Source organism: Brassica napus, chromosome A6, assembly GCF_020379485.1.
Source record: "Brassica napus cultivar Da-Ae chromosome A6, Da-Ae, whole genome shotgun sequence".
Taxonomy (NCBI): domain Eukaryota; kingdom Viridiplantae; phylum Streptophyta; class Magnoliopsida; order Brassicales; family Brassicaceae; genus Brassica; species Brassica napus.
Window position 1 is genome coordinate 9,358,664 of NC_063439.1, and position 20,732 is coordinate 9,379,395.

General features: G+C 40.5%; 5 protein-coding genes across 6 annotated transcripts; all 5 read right to left on the minus strand.

Annotated features, from left to right (window-relative positions):
- Positions 1–749: 749 nt before the first annotated feature.
- On the minus strand, positions 750–1,925 carry LOC111198607 (putative F-box protein At1g47730). Its single transcript, XM_022687355.2, has one exon. It carries the CDS (start codon positions 1,923–1,925, stop codon positions 750–752), a length of 1,176 nt encoding a protein of 391 aa, XP_022543076.2.
- Positions 1,926–2,102: 177 nt separating this feature from the next.
- Positions 2,103–5,952, minus strand: LOC111198606 (putative UDP-glucuronate:xylan alpha-glucuronosyltransferase 3). 2 transcript variants are annotated; one of them, XM_048782564.1, is made up of 5 exons: positions 5,586–5,952; positions 4,750–5,490; positions 4,224–4,436; positions 3,525–4,156; positions 2,103–3,310 (listed from the first exon to the last, which is right to left on the minus strand). In XM_048782564.1, the coding sequence occupies exons 2-5, from the start codon at positions 4,803–4,805 to the stop codon at positions 2,280–2,282; spliced, it is 1,932 nt and encodes a 643-aa protein (XP_048638521.1). In that variant the 5' UTR covers positions 4,806–5,490; positions 5,586–5,952; the 3' UTR covers positions 2,103–2,279. The 2 variants fall into 2 exon arrangements, with proteins under 2 accessions (XP_048638521.1, XP_048638522.1); XM_048782565.1 differs by having other exon boundaries at positions 3,525–4,144; positions 5,586–5,673.
- Positions 5,953–11,567: 5,615 nt separating this feature from the next.
- LOC106347363 lies at positions 11,568–12,262 on the minus strand. The gene is made up of 2 exons (XM_013786887.3): positions 12,092–12,262; positions 11,568–11,960 (listed from the first exon to the last, which is right to left on the minus strand). Exons 1-2 carry the CDS (start codon positions 12,211–12,213, stop codon positions 11,708–11,710), a joined length of 375 nt encoding a protein of 124 aa, XP_013642341.2. The 5' UTR covers positions 12,214–12,262; the 3' UTR covers positions 11,568–11,707.
- A 266-nt stretch (positions 12,263–12,528) lies between these two features.
- BNAA06G15220D (uncharacterized serine-rich protein C215.13) lies at positions 12,529–14,311 on the minus strand. The gene has a single exon (XM_013791393.3). It carries the CDS (start codon positions 13,683–13,685, stop codon positions 12,717–12,719), a length of 969 nt encoding a protein of 322 aa, XP_013646847.2. The 5' UTR covers positions 13,686–14,311; the 3' UTR covers positions 12,529–12,716.
- Positions 14,312–17,046: 2,735 nt separating this feature from the next.
- On the minus strand, positions 17,047–20,525 carry LOC106351617. The gene is made up of 2 exons (XM_048782566.1): positions 19,999–20,525; positions 17,047–19,591 (listed from the first exon to the last, which is right to left on the minus strand). The coding sequence occupies exon 2, from the start codon at positions 18,690–18,692 to the stop codon at positions 17,661–17,663; it is 1,032 nt and encodes a 343-aa protein (XP_048638523.1). The 5' UTR covers positions 18,693–19,591; positions 19,999–20,525; the 3' UTR covers positions 17,047–17,660.
- Between the last annotated feature and the right edge of the window lie 207 nt (positions 20,526–20,732).

Sequence of the window (20,732 nt, forward strand, 5' to 3'; positions counted from 1 at the left end):
ACCATTGTGTTGCCAAGAAATTCAATGTGAGAGAATTCGTGAACCCAAGGGACCATGATAAACTAGTCCAAGAGGCCCTCTGTATCTACGTCCACTTTCTGGTGTTATCTTCAGTTTTTGGATACATGATCGCATAGATGACAGAAGGTGGAATGCACCGGAAACATCCAGGCCATGATCCAAGGCTCCAAGCTATTCGTTTCGACTTTTTCGGGAAAACCGGTCTTCGGGTATCTAGGCGAGCTCAAGCTAAAACTACCTACAAGAGAATCCATACCCAATAATAAAAACCAAACAAGTGCTAAGTTTCAATGCGGTCACAGCCTAATCTTTCCATTCATAATATGGATCAATGGCTTCACAACTACCTTCTAAAAAAAATTATGTTCAAAAGGAGATATTGAATTAACTTGCATAAATTGTTTGGATTGTATTGACTGAAATACCAGTAGGGTTTTGACTGAAACCGTAATCCCCAATTATGAAACCATATTATTTGACTATATGACCTTTAGATTTTGCATATAATTTTTTTTTTTTTTTTTGCAATTGAGCTAAGCACATTTGATTGAATGACCAAGTTTGTTTTTTTTACTACAAGACTTTTGTACGAAAACGTGCTGGTGTTCGTGCAGGCAGTTGAAACAAAAGCTAAGATGGATATTTGTCTCTGTAAATATAATATGGATCTGAAAGTATCATATATTAAGGAATTGCATAGAATATATTGAGAAAAATAAATGTACGTCTTACAACGACATTAGAGTCTCTATGTGATTGGGATAAACAGCCAAGGTACGTAAAATGTTGTTGTCTCCAATTCCATTACGTCGCCTAAACTGGTCATCCGCAAGTCCTTCAACTACCACTCTCCTGTAGACGTTTGTGTTCAGATCATAGTATAGAAGCCGAACCGGATTCACCAAGTCTAATGGTACATAGATCAACTCACCGGCATCATTGACCCCTTTCATATCTAAACAGGCATGCGAAATTGGATCATAGCGAGAAAAAGGTAGATGAATTTTTTTATACGACCACTCGTGTTTCTCCGCGTCCTCCAAAATCCATATTTCAATATCATCAACTTTTGTAACATCATTATCTTTTGAAGAAACACAAGCTAACTTCCCTTCGTAAAGTACGGGGAAAATCTTAGGAACACTAAGATAATTCCATGGTACTTCGATCATACTCATCTTTTCAGATCTGACATGGAAGCTCACCAGGATATAATCACTATGAGATTTAAGAGAGGCTACGTAATATATAACCCCGTTAATAATGTGTTGTCCAGGACAGTAAGGGACATGTTCAGTGATCCCTTGGATGACTCTCCATGACTCCTTATGATCTCCAGTCAATGTAAGGACCCGAGGTCGATTGTCTCCTTTACTACATGGATACCTAGGCATAGACAGCACTTTGTACGTACCATCGATTGGGTCGAATCCTAAAAAGCAGCTCATGTTACTCCAGCCTCTTTTGGGATGGGGTAAGATTACGGTGCGTCTCGTGGTGGGGTTCCAAACTTCGAGCTTGAGAGATACACTGGAGCAGATCATGCCATGGACGGACACGTTCCAAAACACGCTACAATTTCCTGGATACGTCAGCGCATAACTCTCCACCAGTTGAGGCTTGTTATCAGAATTCTGGTTTTGTGGTATGGAGAAACCAAACAGCTTGCCGTTTTTCTCTGACAAGATGAGAAGACGGGGACTTGACCGAGCTGCGAAAGAGCTAATGAAAGATGGAAGAGTCGTGATCGAAGACCAGACCTTGGAAACGCAGCGAAACTTCACAATAGATTTGGCAGGCAGACGTAAGAGTATATCCGAGACTAAATCCACAGGTAAGTAAGTTGCTTCCGATTGTCTTGTTCTCCCAACTTTTATCTGTGGGTGCGGCTTCTCTGATTCCATCGCTCTACCCTAATTTTTGTTTCCTCGTTCTCCTTTCCAATAAAAACACATGTACATATATATATATTATAAAATAAAATAATACGCCGACGTTTTTCAGCGGTATTTTAGGGGCGGTCGCGTGGGAGGCAGGGAAGCCACTACTCTCAGTCTTAGACGGATATCAACAAAGCTTTATGAAGAAGGTACTCATTGTAATCGATTCTCGTGATGTTTTAAAGCATGAACTTCAGTGCACAACATCAAATTACATTCACTGGGTCCATCAAAGGTATGGAACTCGACATCTATAACGGAACTATGGCTGTGGTATACCCATAAAAGTAAAACTATACGGTAAAGAAATAACAAAGCTTACAGTGAAGAAAGAGGAGTTTTAAGTGCTGGTGGCGGTGATAAAGTGTTAGTAGAATTGTCAGTCCAGTTCTTGTCACCCCAGTGCCAAAGCATACTCTCCCAGTAGCAGAAATCTTCATAACAAGTCTCTAGTCGCTTGTCTTTGATCTTAATCTTCCAATGTCCATCTGTGTAGTTTCCTTTCTCAGCTTGCATCCTGTCCCATTCCAGTTGCGCCTTCTGTTTTGATCTCAGCAGGCAGAATTTCTGCAAGTTCTCAGGCATGGCGTCGTGCACTCTCCACCAGGTTTTGTGAGCTACATCGCTTGCAAACTCCTGCAGAATGTCGACATTCCAGTTGCAGTCGTAGTCCCTGAAGCATAGCCAAGGTTTGTTACCAAGGTAATGGAGGACGTAGAGAATAGGAGGATCGGTTCCAAAGAGACGCGTCTTCATCTGCTTTATCTCAGGCTCATCACCTTCCCAGAAATGCTTCAGAAAGTTCATGTGTTTCGGGATCCGATGCCACCATGTATATACTTCGTTAAGGTACCCTTGGTCTCCTCCATTGTACGACACGATCTCATTAATGTGATCCATAAGTAGCTGGAATGTGGAGTTTGATGGCTCAACCACCATCACACCGGAGTTGAAGAGGGTCGCGTTGTTTCCAGTAGCAGATATCTCAGGCATCTCAAAGAGGAAGTCAATGTTCCTAAGGATAAGCATATCAGCATCAATGAAGATGATCTTGTCGTACTCAGTCAATTGCCAAAGACGAAACTTGCTGTAGTTCCATTCGTTATATGCTTCTGCTTCAGCTTTCGGATTCCTGATCCTTTGAATAGAATAGATCTTCCATCCAGCGGCAGCCAGGCCACTTCTATGGTGCTCAGTTATCGAGTCATCAACAAGTATCACCAGGTCTCGCGTAGAGCCAGCCATGCGAATGCTCTGTGCCGCTGTTATGGCTCCACACACATAAAAATTAGCAGAGTGCAATATGGTGGCATATGCTTCTCTCTTTGCACTTGCTGAGTAGAAAGTGTCTGCAAGAAAATATTGCCAGGTCAGAACTCTTGTCTCATTTGCGATGCTAAGCCAGCCAGGCCCGAATGTTAAATGAACATTTTCAGATTAATGCTTCCAGAAAAGGAAAACAAAAATGTTGCGGAATGATAGACGTATGCAGATAGTCATCTGGTCAAATCAACCAAGTGGTACAAAGTGAAAAAGGTAAAGAAATAGAAAACTGGTACTGACCTTTAGCTTTAAGTGGAACTGTGAGTGCACAGGAACCAATAGGCAGCTGCACCTTTTGCCTCAGCTGGTGAAGGTTAGGCTTGAACAGCCATAGGTTTCCTTGACGGACAACAAGCTCCTTTCCAATAAAAAGATTAGGAATGGGAAAGCAATCAGTAATAAAAAGCACATGCACATCGTGAAGCCCTTTAGAAGAGGCCGCCACCCGGGCTGCTGCAAGTTGCAAGTGCAGTCTAACAACATCCCTCGACCACTTTCCTGCTTTGTTGCACGGAAGCTTGACGACAACAAGATCAAGCCGAGGCTTGCCAGGAACTTGAATCCAAGGAAGGGAAGGGCAAGTGGGGACTTCGAACTGCTCCTCTTCATCGATCCATTCAGGGTATAAGGACTCCCAAGTTATGTTACTTGCCATATGTCCCAGGTGCAGTGCAACATGGTCACAGTCAGGTATGAGATCCTTCCACTGAGCAACCTCATCATCGTTAAGATTTATAAAGCCAACTCCTTGATACCCGCCTTTTCCAGTCAACTTCTCTACAACGTCTGACATATGGTCCCAGTTTATCTCAGCTGTAGATACATAGCGAGGATCAATTGCACTTGACTCTATCATCCATCTGTTGACGAAACTAAAAGTTAAGAAAGCCTCATCAATCAACAGAAAACAAGCATAAGTGTGCAGGGAACAGGAGATACCTAGAGTTATTATTGGAGGGATGATCTGCAATGTGTACTGCTGGTGAACGGTAGAGAGTATACACAGTTCCGAGGACAATGAGAAGCAACACAACTTTCAGAGTAGAGAATTTGGCAGTCCAGTTTCTATAGTGAAAGGAGCCGTGTAATCCTCCCTTTTCGAGATCTTTAGCATCTCGATTTCTCAGAGATCTCCTCTTGCTTGACTCATCGCTATCAACACGACGAAGCAAGCGAATACAATAAGGATCAGTAGTCATGGAAAGTCAACTTTGCTACAGAGAACTCAAAACACGAATTTCAATCACGCAAAGCACGAATAGTTCAGCTGAATCGATAGATACATACAAGAGTCAGATCTCGATTTAACAGAAGTCGGAGCTCAAATTGATACAATGGAGTAATATAGTGATCCGATACCGTCAAATCCACCAAGTGCGGAAGCTTCAGGTAACTAGTCTAGTCTAGTATAGTCGAGAGAATGATCGAAAGACGGAAGAAGAAGAAGAAAGTGGCGGAGACTTACGTTTGACTTGATAAACGGTGCCTCGGCTCAACGGGACTAGGGGAAGGAAGCCTCATACTCTGGGATCGATCAGTCGAAACGAGTAGCTGCTGCTGCAGCAGGACGAATGAATAGCTTCAGATTTTCTTCGTCTTCTCTGTTTGATTTTCCGAGAAAACTGCCTCCAGAAAATAATTAGAGAGCGAGAGAGAGAGAGAGGAGAACAAATCAAATAATTTCGTTTGTTAATTGTATGCGCTGTGTTATTGACAAGTTGTTTGATATTTTTCTGTTAATACTATAGTAATATACTGGAGATCTTAAATGAGACTGGTGACCAAATAGCTCTGATATAAGATAATCAATTATAATGCTATAAACTTTGTGATCTAACTACCATTCACTGACGAGCAGTGCCCATTGGAAAAATACTCAAAAGAGCAAAGTTTCAGCATTGTTTCCATGTCTACGAATGCACAATGTCTGCTTAGTTTCTAATAACTTCGTCTTTAAAGTTAAATTTCCTCTTGAGAAAAAAATTTCGTCAAAACATATGATTTAGTTTTCAGAATATAAATAGTAGTTCCGAGTTAGTTATTATGCCTTTCTAAATGTGAAAAGTGTGTATTGTTGTATGGGCTTATGTTTTGACTCTCCTGGGTCTATCTTCATGGGCCGTCCACTATCAGAAAGAAGAGAAAGCTTAGGTTATTGGGTTTCAGGAGTATGGTTGAACAGATGTTGGGCCGTCGTCTTTATAACCTGCAACAGAAAGGAGATGCTGTTAAGAGAGTTTGTTACACACACTCAGAGCAATCAAGAGAGAAAAAGAAAGATCGAGAAAGAAGCTGGCTTACCTCGAGCGTGGAATCGAGTTCAGCAGGAGATAGCTTCATCGATCTATAGTCCTTGATTGTAATCTCTTTTCCTTATCTCTATTGTAACCTGTAAACAAAGAGATAGTGAGATCGGAGCAGTGTAATCACGCCGGAGGCTTATTCCCGGTGATCTGATAGTGGATTGGGAGCAAAAGCCTCCCCCCAGACGTAGTGGTGGATCCACGAACTGGGCAAACAAATTGCTTTGTCTTTCTTTTACTTAGCCAAGTCAAGTCGAACGGAATCAAAGATACAACGATCAAACGTAACAAGTGGTATCAGAGCGAAGGTTGCAGTATCAACATCATCGCCTCAAGTTCTCATTCGGATCAGTACGAGAAGCAAGGTCGTCAAACCAGAGAATCAAGCAAGCAAGAAGAAAGATCAGGTCAAGGTTCGAAACTTATCTGGTTTATCTGTGTGTGTTGTTTGCGTTGAAGAATCTGCAGGATCGATCAGTAGCTCTTGTGGATAAGGTCTGTTGTTTCCAAAACTACACGGAGATCTTCAGTTTTCAGACTGTATACTGCAAGCTTGAAGATCGAGATACAGAAGGTCAGTTATGGAGCCAACTCGGGGGAAGTTTGAGGTTGAAAAGTTTGATGGACAGGGAGACTTTGGCATCTGGAAGCACAAGATGCTGTGCGCGCTAGAGATCCTCGGTTTAGACTCAGTTCTTGAGGAAGAAGTGGTCAAAGCTGAAGATTCTGAAAAAGATGGAGATGATGCAAAGACAGAAGTTGATCCCAAGAGAGCTGTAAAAGATAAGAGAGCTAGGAGTCTTATCAAGATGAGCTTGAGTGATCAGATCATAAGAAAAGTGATGAAGGAAGATACCACCCTTGGTATCTGGAAGGTTTTGGAGAAGGATTATCAGACCAAGTCTCTCCCAAATAAAATATACCTGAAACAAAGGTTTGCAAGTTACAAGATGGATGATCGAAAAACAATAGAGGAGAATCTAGACGTTTTTCTGAAACTAGTTAATGACTTGGAGAGTCTTAACATCAACATCTCAGACGAAGATCAGGCTATTCAAATACTCACGGGACTGCCATCAAAGTTCGAGCCTTTGGTCCATACCTTGAAGTATGGAAGTGGCAAAGATACGCTCACGGTGAGTGATGTAATCACCTCAGCATACGCTAAAGAGACAGAGTTAAGGGAGAGAGGCTTACTGCACAAGAACAAGGGTGAGGCTGAGGGGTTATATGTCAGTGACTGAGGTAGAAATGATAAGAGAGGAAATCATTCAAACCGAAACCGTTCTAAGAGCAGAGGAAAGAACTTCTCAAAACAAAGCAACTCTAAGAATGATAAAGGATGCTTCGTTTGTGGAAAGGAAGGTCACTGGAAGCGTGAGTGTCCCGACAGGGGAAAGAACCGCAGCTCAAATTTAGCGAATGTAGCTGCTAAAAGGGAACCGTTGATATTAACTGCGAGTGTTCAGGACACTAGAAAGGAGTGGATAATGGACTCTGGAGCTAGCTTTCACATTACACCAGACAAAGAAGTATTGTTTGACTTCCAAGAAGGCGAAGGAGGAAAGGTATTAATGGGAAATGATACCTTCAGCGAGATCAAAGGCGTGGGAAACATTAGAATACGAAATCCTAATGGTTCTATTGTTGTGCTTACTGGAGTTAAGTACATGCCTACAATGGGAAGAAATTTGATCTCTTATAGATGTCTAGAGAAATCTGGATGCAACTACACTGGAGATAAGTTCAAAGTAAAGTTCTACAAAGATGGTAGAGAAGTTGTAACAGGCATCTACACTGACGGATTATATTTTCTTCAGGGAACCGTGCTAAAGGGTGAAGCACATGTGTCTGTTCCTAGAGTTGATGCGACAAAGAAGTGGCACTCTAGGTTGGGTCATCTAAGTTTGAAAAATATGGAAGCTCTAGTCAAGCAAGGCTATCTGGAGAGCAAGGATGTGGGATCACTTGGATTCTGCGAGGAATGTGTGTTAGGAAAAGCACACAAGCAAAGCTTCAAGAAAGGAAAACATACGTCTAGAGAGGTCCTAGAGTATGTTCATTCGGACTTATGGGGAGCACCGACAGTTGTTCCTAGTTTAGCAGAGAAGCGGTACTTCATAACGTTCATAGACGATTACTCAAGGAAGGTCTGGATCTATTTTCTGCGAACTAAAGATGAGGCATTTTCAAAGTTTAGAGAGTGGAAGCTCGAAGTGGAGAACCAGACTTCTAAGAAGGTGAAGTGTTTACGCACAGACAATGGTTTGGAGTACTGCAATACTAGATTCGATGAGTTCTGCAAAGAGTCCGGAATCAAGCGACACAGGACGTGTGTCTACACCCCGCAACAGAACGGAGTTTCAGAGAGGATGAACAGGACTATTATGGAACGTGTGAGGTGTATGCTTGCAGAAAGTGGAATGGAAGAAAGCTTTTGGGCTGAAGCCGCGTCTACAGCTGTATACCTAATCAACAGGTCACCAAGTTCAGCTATAGATTTCAAGATTCCAGAAGAATTATGGAGTGGTTTTAAGCCAAGTCTGTCCCACCTGAGACGGTTTGGGTGTTCAACTTACGTTCATTCAGTTAAGTCAAAGACTAGTACTAGAGCTACTAAGGGATACTTTGTTGGCTATCCTCAAGGAACAAAGGGATTCAGAGTCTGGATGCCAGAAGAGAGGATATGTGTGGTTAGTAGAAATGTTGTCTTCCTTGAGGAAGAAGTCTTCAAAGATTCTGCTAAGCAAGAGCCCAAGCGTGACAATGATGCCGGAGAACAAGTTCAGATGAAGACAGTTGATAAAGGAAAAGGTAAAAGAGTTTCTTTCAGTCCAGATTTGATTGAAGGTCCTACGGGTCGTCTACATGATGCTGAGGCATCTACCTCAGGCACTACTACGGAGTCTACAGTTTCAGGTGGAGTAGTTTCAGGTTCAGTTACTGAAGAAGATTCAGTATTGGACGAGCCAGATAGCAGCACAGAAGAAGGACAAGATCTAAGTAACTACATTCTAGCTAGAGACAGAAGTCGAAGAGAGACTAAGATGCCATCTAAATTTGATGACTTTGATGTTGTGGCTTACGCTTTGGCAGCGGCACAAGATATTGAGATAGATGAACCACGTTCCTATGCAGAGGCTATGAGAACACGTGAGAACAAGGAATGGACTGCAGCAAATGTAGAAGAGATGATTTCTTTGGAGAAAAATGGAACTTGGGTTTTAGTGAAGCGACCTGAGAAGAAACGTGTCATTGGTTGTAGATGGGTCTACAAGAAGAAACCAGGGATTCCTGGAGTTGAAGATCCGAGGTTTAAATCTAGATTGGTGGCAAAAGGATACTCCCAAGTGGAAGGGATAGATTACAATGAAGTTTTTGCGCCGGTTGTAAAACATGTATCTATCAGACTGATGTTGTCTCTAGTCGTGAATGAGGACCTAGAACTAGAGCAACTAGATGTCAAGACAGCTTTTCTGAATGGTTTCCTAGATGAGGAGATCTACATGGAGCAACCAGAGGGGTTCGTTGTAAAAGGGAAAGAAAATTGGGTGTGTCTACTGAAAAAATCATTATACGGACTCAAGCAGTCACCAAGACAATGGAACAAACGTTTTGATGAGTTCATGAAGGATCAGAAGTTTACACAGAGCAGCTATGATCCGTGTGTTTACATTAGAGGCAAAGAAAATTCAGATAAGATTTATTTGCTTATCTACGTGGATGATATGTTGGTAGCTTCGAAGGATGTTAAAGGAATTCAAAATTTGAAGGAAAGTCTGAATCGAGAGTTCGAGATGAAGGATTTAGGACGAGCATCTAGAATCCTTGGAATGGATATTTTCAGAGACAGACATAAAGATCTTCTGAAGTTGTCTCAGGGAAAGTACTTGAAGCAAGTACTCTCAACCTTCAACATGTCAGACTGCAAACCAGTTACAACTCCTATGGGATCTCAGTTTAAGTTGAAGAGTTTAGACAAGGAAGAGAGTGCGATCGAAGCGGCTTACATGGACGACATCCCATATGCGAGCGCAGTTGGGAGTCTTATGTACGCTATGGTGGGATCGCGACCAGACATAGCACATGCTGTTGGTTTGGTTAGTCGTTACATGGGGAATCCAGGACGTGTTCATTGGGAAGCAGTAAAGTGGATTCTAAGGTACATTAAGGGCACTTTTAACTACAGCTTAACGTTTACTAAAGATTCAGAATTCAAAGTGGAAGGATTTTGTGATGCGGATTATGCTACAGATTTAGATCGAAGCAGATCAGTTACTGGGTATATTTTTCAAGTGGGAAGCAACACAGTTAGCTGGAGATCAGGCCTCCAACCAGTTGTGGCTTTATCAACCACCGAATCAGAATACATGACACTAACAGAGTCATCTAAAGAGGCGTTATGGCTTAAGTGGTTCTGTGAAGAGTTGGGTTATGTACAGCAAGCAGTCAAGATTAATTGTGATTCACAGTCAGCAATTTTCTTAGCTAAGAATGGTGGTTATCATGAGAGGACTAAACACATTCGTACTAAGTTCAATTTTATCAGAGAGGTGATCGCAGCAGGTGAAGTTATAGTTATCAAGGTTCACACAAGTCTAAATCTAGCAGATATCCTGACTAAGTATGTACCTGGTAAGACTCTGGAAAAGAGTCTAGTGAACGTCAAGGTTCTGGAGTAGGCTTCACTGCCTACAGCTGAGGAAGATGACAGAGGGGTTGTCTGGCAGCAGGAAGAGATATCTCAGTTGTTATCTCGCATGTTTAAAAAAGGGACAGAGGGTCATTTTTGGATCGTCAGTAATCAGTGAGTTAAAAAGCAAGATTTGAGGAAAAAGGTGGAGTTACCTGAAAGTTCGAGCAAAGTGACGTGAGCTGATCGATCTAGGGATTAAGAGCTGTTTCCGGGAGGTTTAGAGGGTAAACACTGAAGGAAGGGCGTTTTTTAGCTTCGAGGAGGAGCTTGATTGAAGATAGAGGGTGAAGATCGTGACAGAGGTTGAAGAGATGAGAAAAGTCGAGAGTTGCGACTGGAAGCTAGGTTGTCCGAATGAGAAGGTAGAGGGAGAGTAAAGCCAAGGTGGAGAATGTTGTATGGGCTTATGTCTTGACTCTCCTGGGCCTATCTTCATGGGCCGTCCACTATCAGGAAGAAGAGAAAGCTTAGGTTATTGGGCTTCAGGAGTATGGTTGAACAGATGTTGGGCCGTCGTCTTTATAACCTGCAACAGAAAGGAGATGCTGTTAAGAGAGTTTGTTACACACACTCAGAGCGATCAAGAGAGAAGAAGAAAGATCGAGAAAGAAGTTGGCTTACCTCGAGCGTGGAATCGAGTTCAGCAGGAGATAGCTTCATCGATCTATAGTCCTTGATTGTAATCTCTTTTCCTTATCTCTATTGTAACCTGTAAACAAAGAGATAGTGAGATCGGAGCAGTGTAATCACGCCGGAGGCTTATTCCCGGTGATCTGATAGTGGATTGGGAGCAAAAGCCTCCCCCCAGACGTAGTGGTGGATCCACGAACTGGGCAAACAAATTGCTTTGTCTTTCTTTTACTTAGCCAAGTCAAGTCGAACGGAATCAAAGATACAACGATCAAACGTAACATGTATGCTAGTGTTTGTAAAATGCATAATATGGTACCAGAATATCCAAAATAAAATTTTTATACTTAAATATATTAATTATATTTAGTATTAAAAATACTAAATATTCAAAAGTTACTACTTATATACCGAATTATCTAAAAAATCGTAATACTAAAAAAATCGAAATACTCAAAAAATTGAAAAGTTTAATTAGATGGGTTTCGATAGTACATTTGCATCAGTTTGCAACTTTGCATCAATTAGAGATTTGATATTTAATATTTTATAATGTACTAAAGGATTCTTTAATATGATCAAGTAAGTTAGTTACTCGGATGCCGGTTTAGAGCCTAAGTAAGAAAATTTCCATTGGCTTGCGACTAAAGAATCTGACGTAAGTTATGGATCTGATATCACAGAGTCGCCATAAGAATATAACTTGAAATACAGTAGTGTGAATTAACATGATAGGAGATGAATGTGGTAGAGAAGATGACTACTAATCTTTACATTTCTTGCGTGGATGCTATTTATTGTTCAGAAGAAGATGGTTCTTCTTCAACAACAGGTTTGCCTCTCTCTCTAAGTTTGGCCATGGAGGCCTTCATAGCTTCTTTACGCTTCTTGCTCGCCAATACCTTCGCCTGAACTCCACTCACTGTCGGATCATTCTTCTCCTTAGGTGGTGGTGGAGGTGGCCTTCTTGCTGCCGCCATTGCCTCCTCCTTACCGTTCAGAGCGTTCCAACTCCATAGCGCACCGCCTAACCCAACAACAATCGCCCTGCATAGACACTTCATGTAATAACATTAATTTCACACTTTTATCAAATAGAAAACTAATACGGTTCATAAAAATTAGCACTTTGTCTAATCGATCGGTTTTAATATAAAAGGACAAACATAGACAATTACCTGCGGTTAATTTGTGGAACTTGAAGGATGATGGGGGGAGTCTGCGACGGTGATCGTGGTGATGGAGAGGAGAGGCTGCCGGTGTGAGTAGCCGGTAAGAGAGGAGAGAGTGAATGTGTCATGGCTGATCCATGGAAGTGATGTAACCCAAAATTGGTAGACACTAATATAAGATAGAGTGGGATAGTGTTGTTGCCTTTGCAATTTATATCTGCCTGCTCATTGGTTGGATTTGGATAAGACATCAAAATTATATTTTTTTTTGTCTACAAAGAGAAATAAGGCTTTCAGGAATCAAAACGCTGCGTTTTCTATAAATGTGGCTTTCTTTCAAGTGCAGTTTCTCTTCTTTTGACAAATTTAAATCTTTGAAACTTAACAAGTATGATTAAAAATCATTACAATAATAAGCTCCTTTTAGCTGTATTCATTTCATTACAAACTATTTCAAATCCATACAAAAGTAAGTAGATTTCAAAACAAACAAACAAAAAGCAAGTATGAGACTGTTGATCTAGTTGATCATCTCACAAACCATAAGTTAAAAAAAAAACGAGTTATACAAATACAGAACCTATCTGTACTGTGCACACAAACACATCTTCAACAAGAAAAAACTGAATCGTTACAGAAAGATGAAGCAATCCAAATCAATCAACGGGTTGCCGATCTCTTCAAGCATTGGAACAACCGGTTCCATGTGGCTTTCGACTACTTCTTTGATAGTGGTTGTGTTGATCTTAGAACTTATACGATGAATCCGAGTCGTCTCTGATCTGCTGTTCTTAGGAAAAGTCTTGAGACGAGAGAGATCTAAGCTATCTTTCCTCAAACTAGTAGAGAGTGAAGTCACCTTCAAGTCTCCCTCTGCCATAGCGAATCTCCTGCTTGGAGATGGCGAAGATCTTTCAAATCTCCTGCTTGGAGATGGTGACTTGAAGAACTTTCCCTTGGTTAAAGAAGAACTTGATGAAGACATGATAACACTTTCTTGATCTTTACGAAAGCTCTTTTGTCGCGTCAACGCACGGTGGTTAGGAGATGGCTCTCGGGTTCTCTTAGAACCATACGTTCCTCTTTCCGGGGTTGCATTAGCTCTGTTTGGCGTTGTTGAATACCGGTTTGGCTTAACCGGGGAATTAGACCGGTTAGGATGCCCGTTTTTCAGAGAAAGAGAAGATTCTCGTAAGGAACTGATCCGAGCAACATGTGAATTCTCTTGGTAACAAGCACGCAAGAAGTCGTTAGAGAAAGATCTCTCCTTTGACACCGAGATTGAAGAGGCCGTAGAAAGCGACGAGCTTGATGAGGTCAGAGAAGAGTTGCTTGTGGTGGAAGGCTGGACGTTTGGAGAGAAAGATGCCAGCTTTACATGAGGAGACGGAGGAGGAAGTTTGTCCGAGATGTGGATAAACTTATCCGGGACAGGAATGGGGTTAAACCGGTTCTTGTCGGGAACAAGAAGTGGAGATACTCGACTTGGACAACGAGACATGAACAGCTTCTCTGGCGCATAACAGTACTTCTCTTGAGGTTCTTCTACTTGCTTGAAATCTTCTGTCTTTGGAGAGAATTTGCTGATGCAACAACCCATTTCTTGGTGTGAGTTTGAATTTTCAAAATATCTGCAGAGAAAGAAGAAAAATAAAATGTATTTGTTTAAACGAGAGATGGAGATGTATATTGTGTATATATGTAATGTGTCTTTTGTAGACTTTTTTTGTGAAGCATGTCGTAAAAAGGGATTTAAGGAAGGAAAAAAGTGGAAGAGAGAAAAAGTGAGGTAAGTTTTGAATTTTAGTTGGCGGGTCTTTCGAGTATGAAGCCGTTAGTGTTAACAGTTATGGAGGCCCAGGCCCATTTATCGAGTTCCTAAAGCGTTTAAACGGGTTTGTCAAATATATCAAAACATCTATCTACATCACTGCATTAGACATCATTGAAAGCCTAAACATCATTTATAATCACGGAAATTATGTGAATAAGGGATCTCTGTATGTTCAAACCTTAAATCCGTCGTCATCAATGATAAATCCATTTCATAACTCACATCGAAGATAACCATTCAGCATATGAACTGAAAACTCCGATGTTATCCCGTATATATATCACACAAAGTCGGGTTGACCCACAAGGGCCACATCTTACCGTTATATTTAAATCGTGTGATTTACATCTTCATGTCTTATTTTCACATCATTAATGGAGTTTGGGTGCCTTAAGATACACGTAAATATGCATTAACACATATGAACTGGAAACATTGATTTTATCCCCTAAAATGATTTGTTTTACAAACATTTTTCAATCCCATTAACAGAACGAAAAAAATTACTCCTTGATATTTTTTTTATTTAAGCAACGGATTTGTTTGCTTTCTTCTTTAATCATAGTTATTATATTTTATTTTTAATGTATGTTAAATTTATTGGTATAAAGAAAAAAACATCTTTACAATGAATGCGTCCTTTGTCTGAGTTTTTTTTTTTTTTTTTTTATCATCGATTTTTACAGACTCATACTGACTCTGTAAACCAAACCGGGTGATCCGTGTCCATGTGAACGACGAAAGACGGCTGCTTCCTAACACTGCGTGCTAGTCTATCCGCCTTTATATTTTGCGTCCGTGGTACATAGATAATCTCTGATCGGGTGAAACTCTCTTTCAGGATCTTGACATCGTCCAAATAAGTTGCAAAAGCTGGTCATTCTTCTGGTTCCGAAACCATCTTCACCAATTGAGAACAATCCGTTGCAAACGTAACCTGAAATTGTCGTAAATTTTTCATGCATACAATTGCCCAGAGTAGCGTTTCCATCTCCGCATGAAGGGGAGAGAGACTAGCCCGAACATTCCTTGCCCCCAACAATCCATCAAATCCTTCTAAAGTGCTGTACCAACCTTGTCCTGAAAAAGTATCACCCTTTTTCCATGAGCCATCCACAAAACACCATCTTCCTGGGATTGACGGCAAGGTCGTATCTACCAGTTGTGGTATTGTCCTCTGCTCTTTCAAAATTTATGCCTCAACCCACAGTGTTGATTCTGTTTCTGCCAACTTAAGCGTATCCAAAGGATCAATATCCAAATTACTGAAAACTTTATTATTCCTAGCTTTCCAGATATATCATAATATCCATGCAAACTGATGCTCTTCCATCTGCGGAATAACTCTCCAGAACAAATGATCCAAATTTGTGAAGAGAGCACTTGTCGGAAAGATAGTTGGATTTGATGGTATCTTCGATAGAGCCCAAACCTGAATAGCTGGAGGGCATTCAAAAAACACATGATTTATGGATTCCTCGTGGGCTCCACATCTTCCACAACAAATATCCCCTTGTATTCCCCTTGCCTGTAAATTCTTCTTCACTGCTATACATCCTGTCACTAATTGCCATAGAAAATGTTTTAACTTTGGTGGGCAACGTATTTTCCAGCAGTGAGCCTTCATGACATCTACTGTGAGACCAATTAATATTGGTGGCCTTTCTCTATCTGGATAAATCCGTTCTACCTGATATCTTGATTTGACCGAATATTTTCCGTTCTTTGTGAAGTGCCATCCATCTCTATCTATCCTCTGAGTCCTGCTCAGTGGTATGCTTTCTATAAGTTTTGCATCCATTGGATCCACCAAAGCCCGAATTACTTGTGAATTCCAAGTGTGTGAGGTAGAGTCTATGAGAGACTCTACTTTAAGATCCGGATATAAAGTATGTTGATTTTTATTTGCTGGTCTCGGGCGAGTGGTTGGGAGCCATGGGTCATTCCATACAGAAATAGAAGAACCTGATCCCACCCGTTTAATTAGTCCTTTGCTTACCAGAGATCTAGCAGAAACAATACTCCGCCAGCCATATGACGGAGAGTATGAACGAATCGGTTCCAAAGGTGAAGCATTTCTGAAATACCGCCCTTTGAAAACACGAGAAAATAAAGTGTTTGGCTTCTCTACCAGACGCCAAAACAGCTTACCAAGCATCGCTATATTGAAATCAGTGATGTCTTTAAATCCCAAACCGCCCTCATCCTTGTCTACACATACCTTGTCCCATGATTTCCAATGCATACCCCGTGTGCTTCCCCCTGGACTCCACCAGAATTGTGAGACCGCGCTCGTCAATTTTTTCACAGTTGCCTTAGGTAATCGATAGCAAGACATTGTATGATTTGGTAAAGCTGTGATCACTGATTTAATGATCACTTCCTTTCCGCTTTTTGTGAAAAAGTTGAAAGTCCACCCATTAACTCTATTTTTTAATCGATCTTGGACAAAGCTAAAAACTTGGATCTTTGAACCCCCAAGTTTTCTGGTAAACCAAGATAGGATCCCATTCCTCCAAGATTCTGAATACCCAAAATATCCCTTAATTCCTGTCTGACGGGTTCGTCGATCTTATGTCCAAATTGAATTGAGGACTTATCAAAATTTATTAGCTGCCCTGAAACTACTTCATATTCCTTTAAAATCTTGAGAATAGTTTGACACTCTTCCTTTTGAGCTTTGCAGAAAAATAAACTATCATCCGCAAAAAGCAAATGAGATATTGGTGGGCAAGCTCTAGCCACTTTCATTCCTGTTAGTTGTTTCCCTCTCTCTGCCTTTTTTATATTTGTAATCAACGCCTCAGTGCAGAGAATAAATAAATATGGCGATAAAGGATCTCCTTGACGTAAGCCTCTATTTGGAACAATGAGGCCACGTGGTTGACCATTTATAAGAACCCGATACTGAACCGAGGAAATACATTCCATCATCAATTTGATCCAATGAAGATCAAATCCCATTTTCTGCAGTAAGGCCCTAATAAAGTCCCATTCCACCCTATCGTACGCTTTGCTCATATCCGTTTTAATTGACATATACTTTCCTTGATATGCTTTATTGGTCCGTAGTCCGTGAAACATTTCCTGAGCGATGAGAATATTATCCGAGATTAACCGTCCTGCCACGAATGCCGATTGAGTTTCGGATATAAGTAAGGGAAGATAAATTTTCAACCGCTGGCACAAAACTTTAGAGATAATTTTATATCCGACATTACATAGACTGATTGGTCGCAGCTCCGTCATCCTTGTGGGTCTCTCCGTCTTTGGGATCATACAAATATTAGTAATATTTAATCTTGCATCCATTTCTCCCGAAACCAAAAAATTGTTGACCATTTCAACCAAATCATTCTTAATAATATGCCAGGAGTGTTGGAAAAAAAGGGCGGTCATGCCGTCCGGTCCTGGTGCCTTTTCGGGATGCATCATAAACAAAGCCTCTCGAACCTCCTCCTCTGTCGCTAGCCTCAATAATCGTTGATTCATCTGAGGAGTAATTCCAGGTGTAACCTCTACCAGAAAACTATCAAATTCCGATGGGGACGTTGTACTAAAAAGATTTTCGAAATAATCTATTGCCACCTTTTCCACACCATTATCCTCGGTAATCCAATTTCCATCAACATCATGTAAACCCACAATCCTATTACGAACCCGTCTTTGCTTAGTTAAAGCGTGATAAAATTTTGTGTTAAGATCCCCAGATGAGTACCACATATTCCTACTTTTTTGATGTCAGTAGTCTTCTTCATCCTTATATGCCTCTTGTAATTTCCTAGACACCTCCAAAATATCCTCTTGTGACCTGGTATTATCTGTTTGTACTTCTTCCAGTGCTTGTTGTAACTCATTTATTTTTTCTTTCCCATAAGGTGGATTATTTTTCCGCCATTTAGCAATTTCATGGCGACAATTGCTAATTTTTTCCACAATACCCCCTGTTCTCCCTTCCACTCCTCCTTCGTTGGAGTCTGCCCAACCCATTGTAATCGAATCCAGTAGGCCCTCTTGTCCAATCCATCTCTTATCGAACCGAAATTGTCTTTTCCTCCTGGGAACTTTGTCGTCCAGATAAGCCACTACCGGTCGATGATCAGAGGCCACCATCCCCAGATACTCTGTAAAAGAGCAAGGAAATAACGTATGCCACTCTTCATTTGCTAAAGCGCGATCTAAACGACAGCGGACCATCACTGCTCCTTTCCCTTTTCCTCTTCTCCCTTGCCATGACAATTTATTTCCCCGAGCCGGAAATTCCAATAAACTACTATTTCGTATCATATTATTAAAAGGAATAAATGAATTCGCACTCCTTATAGATCCTCCTTCTTTTTCATGATTTCCACGAATCTCATTTAGATCACCAATAATGAACCAAGGTTCGGATCTCGTTAGACCATATCTAGTTAAGTGCTCCCATACTTGTTCCCTCATTTCTTGAACTGGGTCCCCATATACAAAAGTAAGATACACCTTCTTGCCTAGAGCCTCTGCTTCCACATCAATCATTCGGTTACTAGAATATAATACTTTCACTTGATACTCATTATTGTAAAAAAGCGCCAATCCCCCACTTCTTCCCACTGGATCCACTGTGACCAAATTATCATAACCAAAGTGCGCCTGAAACTTTTGGACAAACTCTGACTCCTGCTTTGTTTCTGATAAAAATAGAAAGTCCGGTTTATGTTTATGTCTTATCTCGCTTAAATAACTTATAGTCCACTTACTGCCCATTCCTCGGCAATTCCAACTTAATATCCTCATATAAAAAATTTGTTCTTCATTTGCTCCGAAGAGCCAAATCGGCGGGTGTAATGGTACCCTCTTATCACACTCCACCTAATATCCTTCTTTTGTGTCCTGAAACATTGCACTGTATTCCAAGAAAACTTTAAAAAATCATTTTTCCAAACTTTACCATTGTCGTTCTTTACAGAGAACACATAACGTACAATAAACCGACACAAAGGAAAAAAATTAGCCCTTGCTACTATCAACAAAATTAGGAAAAGACGAATCTTTACAATAATCTGAACATTAAAACCACATGACCTCCAATCCAAACAACCACGTATCCCAAAACGTGATCTTTGAAATAAGTCAAACTCTATAGGACACCACAGCTCCATCAATATAATAACAAACAAACCAGTTACACCACTCAAATCATTTGCTATTTTTGCTATAATTGAAAACCGTGAACTCTCTGTCTCCCTCCATCCATATACCTCATCCCAAAAACCTCTGCTCCTTGAAGTTTGATGACTTTGAATCAAGGATCTCTGACTTGAATTCCTTGTTATTATGTTGATCACCCTACGACCTGTGAAGCTCCCCGCTACCCTGCTCAATACCATGAAGATCATAATCCCAATAATCAGTGTTTGTACTACATCAGCCTCTTTCCCAAGTAACCAGCAATATTCTAGTTGCAGCAGAAGAGAAAGCCTGTTGTTAAAGAAGCTGAATGTGTTTAAAGAGACAGCATTCAGACTTCGTTCTCCCCTAGCTTGATCTCGTTCCAGTGATTCAAAATCATAGGTTCCCCATTTGTATCCCTCACTGCCTCTCTCCTTACTCCAATAATCCTTAAAACAAAGTTTGCACCTTGATCCAAACTCACCAGCTACACCCCGTTTGGTACGATCAAACTCTCCAGCTACCTGTAAAACATCAGGACTCCAAATTATATTTATCACCAAACCAAAGATGTTCCATACCTCACCATCAAAGCAAGACCAGTGAACCCTGTACGCAACAGATTGGAAAGCCCCTCTTTTCAACCATACTAACTCTGTGTCATTAAAACTAGAAACTTTAGAGACAACAGTCACAACGAAATATAAACCTCGTACCAGCCAATACTCATCCCCATGATTCACTATCAGATATGAACCAAGACCCAGAATACTCGCCATCCCCAATTCATTACCACAGAGAAATTCAATCCATAGAATTTCATTCCAGATTACACAAATCACTAATCCCACAAAACCATATCCAAAATAGATCCTCCCAATCTCATTGATAAGTAAGGAAAACCATGCAATTGAGGGATCCGAGATGATACCTTGATAGCCTTGCGATTTGATCTTGATGATGATCAAAGTCTGATCCTTTCTGATATTTTGTTCCCTTAATCCCTTTGAAAACCTCTTTCCCATCCCCATCACAATACCTCTGAGATTTGAAATAGATCTCCATTCCATATATCCATGATCCTTGTCTGCCCTAATCAAGCCTCCGTCACCAATACCCGGTTCCCATCGTCGCGAAACCATTGAAGTCCTAAATCACCATAAGCATCGTCTGAGTTATTTTTGAATTTTTGAGTCTTGGACGGGGAAGAGGGTCCAAGCTAAAAGGTACAAACAAAGGCTAGTTCCGCGCCTAGGAAGATTAGGGCCGAACGCTCGAACTTTCTGGTTCTACAAAAAAAAAAGAATCATCGTGTACCAAACCATAGATTCATTGCATCACTAAGCCGTAAACAAATCTGTTACTTAAATAAAATATCCAGAAGTAAATAGTTACTTCCTACGTTCCACAAAATAGATGTTTGAGAAAAAAAATTGTTTCATAAAGATAATTTTTTTGTGTTTTTTATTGAAAAATTTATAAACTTAAAAAAAAAATATTGAATTATCAAAAAATTAATTGAATTACTATTGGTTAAAATTATTAAAAATTATAAACTACAGAAAACGATACATTTGTTATAGTGATTTAATGTGTTTTTAATAGTGAAAACACTAAAAAAATCTATCTTTGTGGAACATAAGAAATATTTTTTTTTGTAGTACA